The sequence below is a fragment of the Oculina patagonica genome, chromosome 13 (genome assembly GCF_052425735.1).
Source record: "Oculina patagonica isolate OP01 chromosome 13, crgOcupat, whole genome shotgun sequence".
In the NCBI taxonomy this organism is placed as follows: domain Eukaryota; kingdom Metazoa; phylum Cnidaria; class Anthozoa; order Scleractinia; family Oculinidae; genus Oculina; species Oculina patagonica.
This window is the reverse complement of record NC_135770.1, coordinates 31,698,630-31,708,240: the sequence shown is the minus strand read 5'-3', so window position 1 is coordinate 31,708,240 and position 9,611 is coordinate 31,698,630. Positions and strand designations below refer to the sequence as shown.

Genomic DNA, 9,611 nt, shown 5'->3' with positions numbered 1-9,611 from the left:
AATTTCCTTTATTGGGAAGTACTTTTTCCTTCAATTCGCGTTAATTTAAGTCGCGTTAATTTCAAATACCTTAATTAACACAAGCGTTAATTTCCTATAATAAGGTAATTATATAATAGGGTAAATAATTTCACAACCTAAAAATATATACATGCAATCATGATCACGTCGATAACTAATGTGACATCGATCTTCTCAAAAAGTATCTTCACTTCCAACGATGAAGATATCGTATTTTTCTTGTAAAAGGTAAAAACCCCTGATATTTCTTTTACATATTTATCAGTATTATTTTATTTTTCACGACGTCGTTGGAGTGAAATCCTATTAACACGGCTTGTTAATATAATAATATACATATAATAATCTTGTAATATAAATTTTATCAATGCACCAAGATGTATCCCATGGCTTTGATATGTGTGTAAACATCCTCATTTCCGCTTGTGTTTGAATCATCATGTCGCCCTCCTGTGCCAAACCCGATTCTGGAGTCACACTGAATGCAGTCATTTTCGTTGTTACCAAGGATACCGATCCGAGCTTTACCCAAACTGGCATCAGTGCTAGCTACGTTGAACCCTTCTTTGTTGCAGTTCGGCAGCAAAGAGGCCTGAGAACCAATCAGCGACTTCCACGTGTTACGACCCAGTGAGGTGCCGCGGTATTGCCCATCAGCGATCAGTGAGTACAGAGAGTTGGCCTGCTTGTTGATGACAATGAAGTTGAGCTGTTTGCCGATCTTCATTCCAAGACAAATCTTGGAAAATGACGTGTTCCAGTAGGTCGGTAACTTGGTCTCTTGTGTGTCAAACCCAGTCTTCCCTCCAGGAACGTTGTGTTCATTTTTATCGCTCCAGTATCCCGACTTATAATGAAATGTGTTCTGAAAAATAAAACAAAAAAAGCTAGTTAAACTTCATACACACCAGCGAACACATACCACATCGTTGTTTTTGAATGAACACCAAATTAACTTGCATTGGATTAAGTAGTTAATCCTGAACATGTTGTAAAATGTAAGATAGCTTTTTGTTCGTTTTGACGGCAGATGATTATGACTTTGCCAAGACAACGACAAAAATAATTGAATTTTAATTTAACGTGGACACATCAAAGTTTCTACAAGGGACGAGTTAACGTTTTCGAGGCAATCATGTTTTTACATGAGTAAATCCTCTTTTCAAAATTTCGAGAGCAGTGCTTAAGCTGGGAAGAGCTCGTGATTGAAAGAAAGTTGTCTTGGGATGATTTTTGGGCATGGCAATCGGAGAGGTGCCAGAGAACATGGATGGTGACGGCTGACTTCAGCAATTCCCAGAGAAAGCCTCGTATTTAACAAATAAACTGAAATGGGATCAACACATATCGACAGTCTCAAGTAAAGCATCTAAAGTACTTGGCGTTGTGCGGCGAAACTTACATAACTGTCCAAGATCGGTAAGAGAAACGGCGTATAAGACTTAAGTCCGACCAACCCTCGAATATGCAGGTGCCGCATGGGATCCCCACTACGAGAAGGATATTCAAAAGCTGGAAAGAATTCAGAGAAAGGCAGCGCGATTCTGCGCGGGCAACTACGACCCCTATACAAGCGTGACAGATATCCTTTAGGAACTTAATTGGGAAACCCTAGCCACCAGACGGAAAATCGCTAGACTATCTTTTATGTATAAACTCTCCCACAACCTGACCGATTTCTCAGTAGCTGCCCATCTTAAACCAAATTATGAAAGAAGAACCCGTGGGAGCCACGATTTTAAATTTTTAGTTCCTAGGTCAAAGAACGATGTTTTTAAATTTTCTTTTTTCCCACGAACAATCTGTGAATGGAACTCCCTTCCAGATGATATTGTAAATATAACGTCTGTAAATAGTTTTAAATCTAAGTTAGTCAATAGTTTTTAATATTTTATTGTATTAGTTTTATTTAGTTTTTAACATTTTTAACATTCATTTTAGTTCTTAACGGTTGGTGTGGTATCTTAAGATTTTTACCGACCTAATTATATGTAGATGTAGATGTATTTCGTATTTTATTTTTGAAGCGTGACGACAAAGTGTTGCTAGGTAAGTAACATCAGGCCACTTCTTCCTTATTTTTTTTTTAACTTATGATGTCCCAGTCAGCACCAACTATTCTGAAGCCTCCTAAGGGAGGGTTCCCACCGTGGCAGTAGACAGTTGAGGAGCAGCGCAGGGCCCTAAAATATTTCCTCGGAAATACTTTTACCATTTTTAATTACTCTTCAGAATGAAAAATTAGATAATGACAAGTGTCATACCTTTCTGCCATCAATTTTTATGACCGGTGTCCATCCTCCATGTCCACAACCGAAATCTCCAAAGTGACAGAGAACGGGAGTTTTTTGTGAATCAACGTCGAGCATAACCACCTGACTTGCACTTGACCTAGAAATAGTACAAAAAACAACTTGCAATATGTTTACGTTGACGTTTGCTCTTTTTTCATTTCATCTCAGCATGTAGCTTAGGACTACGGATAAAAATCTAATGTGATTATCACCATTTAATGAAAGCTTTTGCAAATAAATAGGGTACATGCATGTTAGACTAATAAGGGATTAAAATGGCAGAAATATTATGACTTACTTGTATTTGTAATACAGTTCCTTGCACGACTTTGCAACTAAAATGGATATAATATTAGCTTCGTTAAAATGGATTTAGGAATTGTGGTAATAATCTAGCGTATTGTACTACGAATCGGAACATCTAGTTAATACTGTTGGTAACGCACTTTGAGCGTTTACACAATGTCCTTCTTTATCCTTAAGTATAGATGGAAACCTTGAGGCAAACTGATAAATAATAGTAGGGTAAAACAAGCAGGAGTAGCAACACTTGATATCGCTACACGCTACTGGAGTGAAATGCTGACACTCAGCCCTCAAATAATCGAATACGTAAACAAGAAGTTCGTTTTCCTCCCCCCCTCCCACCTCACTCTTTCCCCATCCCGCTCGACGAAGGAACGGATTGTCAATTTAGATTATTGTTATTCACGTTTTGTAAATTTTAGAAAGTATTCTTATTTCTTAGTAACATGGCAGGCCTACCTTTCTCACAATTTTCTCCAATAAAACCCCCCTCACAGAGACACTTATAAGTCTCATCTTCGTAGTTCGTTACACATGTACCTCCGTTTTGGCACGGCGAGGAAGAACAAGGCGACTGTAGTAAGAGTAAATAATTGATAAATAAGAGTACAATTTATTTCTACAAATATATGTTACATATAATGGAATAAATAACGGATAGCGCGAGTTCTTAAACTTCTTTACACACCCATGGTTCCGATTATTCGCCAGCTGGTTGAGTTGTTAGTTAATGTAATTGTTGCTGTTGTTAAAAAAAATGCTGTAATTTGACCCACCTTGATCCAATAGTGATGCGAGCTCTTGTTTTCTTTGTACTCTGTGGGGTGTTGAAACTTATCAGAAGACAGTAACTTGCACCAGAGTTTTTCATCAGCCTCTTTGGCGGCCAGGTTCACAGAAAAGCACAAAGGATTCCTGAGGCATTCAAAGGTGCAATCAAGGACGTCATAAACTGCCACTGTTCCAACTCTAGGTACATTCAAATAATTGAACTCGTCTTTTAGGAAAACATGTTGCCGAAAACTTTGAGAGAAAACGAAGGGCCTAGGTATAGAACTCTCTTGTTGTAAAAGATCTCCTTCTGTGTTGAAAAAAAAAAATAATGCACCCGATAAAGAAGGGCTAAAAATGTGGGTTAAATACGCCAGTGAAGCACCAAAAACTTTAACAAACAACTGCAGTAAAACGCCTTATATGTGTGTTTTAGGATAAACTGAATACCTTCAAATTTTGCCTTCAAAAGTTCAATCTAGAAATATACCAAATACTGACTAAGCTCAGTCATTTTTGCAAAACAATTTTTTCGGAAACTCTTTAATGTGTCAATTGCGTGACCGCGTACTTTGACAACCACTGAATGTTGGCTTCATTTTGATTTTATTTTTTTTTTTATTATTTTTAGTGAAACTTTTGCTTTAAATTAATTTTGCATGCTTATATTTTTTAGATTTTTTTCTAAAATAATTAAGAGATTTAGATTAATTTTTGGGAAAAATCCAAGATGGCGGATCCAAAATGTATAAGGCTTTGAGCGTGCGAGGGCGTCATAATTGACAGGTGGTTGCCACTAAAATAAACACTACTGGTTACTTTCCACACCTTTTGGTTTCGGTTACCATATATCAGGAAAGGGCAAATATATCCAGATTGTAGCCCGATATATGTGTTATTCATTGCTGACGCTGAGTCAGCCTTTCTAGATATATGTTTTTGGACAGTACGCACAAGGGGACATGTTAAAGGACATGTCGCAACAAAATCCTGCACTGTTAACAGGTCGTCACACAAATTACACTGCGACGCGCCTTACTGCGGCCACCCAACAAACGTTTTTACAACTGTCATCTTGGAAAATTTTACGTTTTCACTGCGTTTTGTTGATAAAAACGATGTAAAAGCATCTATTTGTTCGCAATTAACTTTGCAAGGAGACGTGTTCGTCAAACAATTAATAATATTACGAGAGCATAATTGTAAAAAAGTTTGATGGGTGGCCACGTAAAGGCGCGTCGCATTGTAAAGGGACATAATGCATGGACAAAATCACAACATGTATACATGTATACATGTTCACACACACTAAAAAAAGCGTTGCGAGTTTTTCCTTTGTGACAACAGTGAATAAAGTCACTGCTACAGGACTCAGCAACATGACCACTGGCATGTACCGAAATTTAAATTAAGATTACTTTGTAAAATCGAAAACTCTAGAACTTTGGTATTTGGATGTTTGAATCATAGTTCAATTCCTGAAAATATATCCGAAAGCACTTTTGTCCGCCTGTTGCCAAAGCGAGCTGGTGATAGCTTTTGTACCAGTTAAATCTTATTTTCTGCCACTTATTATAAAAAAATACCAATTTCCACCAGCCCCTTTCAAAGAGGGAAAAGTGTAAGTAGTGTCAAGTGGCTACTTTGACTTTTGAACCTTTTACGCATTCTTGCATAACGTGTACCAAAGTGAACCAATATATAGTTCAGAATATATTGTATAATCAGCATATTTACTCACAAACCTTGGTTTGCAGATACGATGCAGCGAATGCAAATTTCCCAAAAATCAACCGCACAGAGCAACACTAACAAGCAATAGAATGGCATTTTAAGAGAGCGACGAAATTATCTATTTGTTCACAGCGCAACTTTTAACACGTAGTCTTCGTGCCGCTGAATACGTCGTCAAAGTCATTAAAGCTCCACAACTCATTAATTATTATGATGACAACACTTCGCTTTCTAACCGCGATATAACACCGACACTATAATGAATATGGAAACATTTTTTATGCCTTGTCCAGTGGGGTGCCTTCAGGCAATCGAGCGATATGAATTAAGACCGCGCACCTGAAATTGCAAAACAAGTTGCACGTAATATTTTAAGTGCCTTACATCACTTGCAATATAATTTAAATCTACGGTCGTAGAGTTGTAACGAATAATAAACTTTTGTTAGTGGTAACATCCTTTTCTTTACTCTTCGTGACATATAGTCTTGCATGCATATATTTTTTTAATTTACAAAGATGGTTTTGTAAATGAAAACGCCTATGGATGCATTGACAACTTTCTCGAAGCTCTGCATAATTAAAATGTAATTTAAGACGGAATTTATTAGGAAATCGTGTAATATCATTTTTGGTTAGACAAAATACGAATACCAAAATAATTTAAATCGCACTGTATTATTTTACTGTTCTTTTAAAAGCTAAAGATGTAAGTAACTGTCCGTGATAACACCAACAACAATTTCGTACATATTAGAGTCTGAGAAAATGAATTGCAAAGCACACTTGCAGCAACCACGTTTACAAACTGTAGGCAAAATTTCACGTGTGGTTATTTTGTTAATTCTTCTTTTAAATATACGATTCAGTGGAACTTCGAAATTTGTTTTCGATGTTTGGTGTTGTTAAAAATGATTTCGTTTGATAAGATATTTAAAACAGTAACAGTAGTTTGTAGTAAGACGTAAAGAATTTTGGTACATCTTTTTTGTCCAATTAACATTCGAAGTCCTGGCGGGTTCCCTCTTAAAACTTTCATCTACACACATCAAAGAATTGATGTTTTATGTAAAAGAATAAGTTGCTTTCTTTCCCCGGCGGACTCCCTGCTTTACTTCGCAATAATTGTAAAATTATGCGCGGTGAATGTATAGCTTTCTTGGTTTAGAAATTAACAGAACTCAATAACCGTTAAACTGGTTTATATGTGAAGCTAAGTTTGTTTACTCGTGCAAAGAAAGGCAAAAGGGAATATTTCTTTAGGACCGGATTCCTATTCAAAGAATTATTTCCACTCCGAAGAAATTTCACTTGATCGTGAAAATCATTTAACCGACTAATGATTAGTAAAATTAGTTGTTTATACCTTTTATATGGCGTTTTCTTTCGTGGCAACTTTTGAGCCATGATGATAACTTGCACTTTACGAACACATTTGTAGCGCTCAAATATATTTCATGCTTGTAAATTATACTGAAAGTTACGGCTATACGAAGGATTCAAAGCGTTATTTACGGTCAACAGTAAAAGGAAATCATTCAAAAACAGGTCTTTAATGAACTATTTCAGCAGCTTACCTCGGAACTTCTGCCAGAGTTAAAGTAAAATTTTAAAAACCAGTACTTTTTTCATCCTGAAACACGAAGAAAGTGAGGAATGCACCAAACTTAGCGTTTTCTAGTGAGAGAAACCCTTATGATGATGATGATGATGATGAACACGAAGAAGCTTTTCGGATGGTTTTTCAATCGGGAAAAACGAAATGAAATTTTCAAGTTAGCCGTTCTTCCTCTTCAGAACGGATGCCTTAGCTTACGTAAACTGAGCTTTCGTTATCCGTGTGTTCCAATCAGAGACATTACGTTCAAAGAAAAGTTTACCAGTAATAATTTTAATTATTTTCCAACATCGTGCGAAACGTTAACAACATTGATGTACATGTACTCAAAGCGATATGCGTGTGCGGTTAAATTTACCGGCAGAGAAATTCCAGCTGAGGAGCCTATGGTACTACATTCTTAATCCAGTTTGTTTAATCTTAAATGTCAAATTTCCTGTTTCAGTATTGTTTATAGCTGTTACAGCAACACCTTCGAAGGAAAGGTCGACATAGATGACTTCCTAAATTATTGACGGAAAACTATGAGGACGTGTGTCCTAAGTAAAAGGTGTTAACAAGAAAACTCATGTATTGACTTCTTGTTATCTTTATTCTCCAGCTATGTTTCAATGCACTAGGATATATCCCAAGGCTTTGATGTGTGCATATTGACCAGCCTCGTTTCCACACGTGTTGGTGTCATCATGAAGCCCTTCTGTACCAAACCCGATTCTGGAATCACAGGCGTAGCAGTCACTTTCGTTGTTACCAAGGAGACCGATTCGAGCTTTACCCAAGTTAATTCTACCACTAGTAGCTGCATTGAACCCTTCCTTGTTACAGTTGGGCTGCAAAGAGGCCTGAGAACCAATCAGCGTCTTCCACGTGTTACGACCCAGTGAGGTGGCGCGGTATTGCCCGTCAGCTATCAGTGAGTACAGAGAGTCGGCGTGCTTGTTGATGACAATGAAGTTGATATGTTGGTCCTTCTTCATTCCAAGACAAATCTTGGAGAAGGATGTGTTCCAGAAGGTCGGTAACTTGGTCTCTTGTGTGTCAAATCCAGTCTTCCCTCCAGGAACGTTGTATTCCTCTTTATCGCTTCAGTATTCCGAGTTATAATGGAAGGTGTTCTGAAATAAAAGAACAAGAACGCTACGATCATTAACATTCCTACACACGCGCTACCACATACAACACCCTTGTTTAATTAAGAAACAATAAGCACGTGTTGTATTAATATTAAGTTGATAGTCATGAACGTGGAGTGTATGATAAGACAGGTTTTTTATGACGTCACATGTAGTCATCCACCACTTCGGAAACCGCAGATTAATTTGTGACTCTGCAACGATAACGTTAGAAATAATGGAATTTTAACCCTTGGACGTACAAACACGGGGCTGGATTGAACCCCTCCCCAAGGTTTTTGTTTTGTAAGGGCATAGCGAAATTATTGTGTACTGTGCGTTGAGTATTCAGAGGACATGAAGTACAGGTTCCCCAAGGATCCGTGCTGGGGCCTATATTATATCTGCTATACACGTCTCCGATTGATGATATTGTTAGAACTCATGGCCTGTCACATCATTTCTATGCTGACGACTCCCAGCTATACTGTTCTTTCAAGCTTCGAGATCATGCGACCTCAGTTGAAGCAATCGAATCCTGTTTAAATGGCATTGATGCATGGATGCTTGCAAACATGCTTAAGCTGAATAGGGAGAAAACAGAGCTTTTAGTAATAGGACCAAAAAACAAAATTACACCACCTATTGAGGGTATCCATGTGGCCGGCGAATACATTGAAGTCTCTAGTAACGCCAGAAATATAGGAGTAACTTTTGATACTCACATGAACTTAGAGAAACATGTTATAAACACCTGCAAGACAGCTTTATATCACTTACGCAATATAGCGAGGATACGGAACTGTCTTTCTCAGGATGAAGCAGAAATACTTGTTCATGCGTTTATTTCATCCAAGTTGGACTTCTGTAATGCAATACTTTATAGCCTACCACAATCAGTGCTGTATAGGCTTCAATACGTTCAAAACTGCTCAGCAAGACTGGTGTCAAAAACTTCAAGATCAGAACACATTACACCTGTTCTTCGTAGATTACATTGGCTCCCAATCCGGCAACGAATCAAATATAAGATACTACTTCTTACGTATAAAGCGCTGAATGGCACGGCACCACGATACTTAATTGATCTACTCCAGCACTATACAAACACACGCTTAAAAACAGCTATAAAAATGTTTATTATTTACAAGCTGTAAATTTAAGAGATATTTTTGATAAAATGCAGTGAACGTTTTTCTAATTAATTCTGTTGACATTGATTATGTGAAACCTAGTGGTAATAATAGGATAGTGATGATGATGATTTGGGTGCTTATATAGCGCATTTACAAAGCTCGTGATCAATGCGCTTCACAATTCGAATCTATGGGATGAGACCGGACATCAGCATATAAGGCGCCTATGGCAGCCGCTATCCGTCCATGTGTATGACTTCACCCCACCACCCAACCCATGGAATAGAACAGACCACAACACCGGGAACTTCATGCCCTACTCTTTGCGATGAGTGTGTGGGTTCTTTAACGTCCCCTGCTGATTATAACACTGAAGATGCAGGAGACGGGGCCTACGGTTTATCGTCCTTATCCGAGAAGACTAGAATGTCTAACCATTTGCAGATGTAATTACGAAGGCAGCACATTCTCCTCAGTTATTTTAAGACCCTGAGTGTTGGTCCGGTCTGGGAGTCGAACCCGAGACCTCCCGCACGACAGTCCGGCGCTCTACCACTGAGCTAACCGGTCGGCGTAGTGTAAACCGGTCGGCGTAGTGTAACGTATATTTTATCTATGTA

The 9,611-nt window shown here is 38.0% G+C and overlaps 1 protein-coding gene across 1 annotated transcript; it reads right to left on the bottom strand.

Moving 5' to 3' along the window:
• Positions 1-385: 385 nt before the first annotated feature.
• Positions 386-5,254, bottom strand: LOC144636053 (uncharacterized). The gene is made up of 6 exons (XM_078495196.1): positions 5,138-5,254; positions 3,398-3,702; positions 3,081-3,195; positions 2,614-2,650; positions 2,286-2,412; positions 386-886 (listed from the first exon to the last, which is right to left on the bottom strand). The coding sequence occupies exons 1-6, from the start codon at positions 5,220-5,222 to the stop codon at positions 386-388; spliced, it is 1,170 nt and encodes a 389-aa protein (XP_078351322.1). The 5' UTR covers positions 5,223-5,254.
• Positions 5,255-9,611: the final 4,357 nt, after the last annotated feature.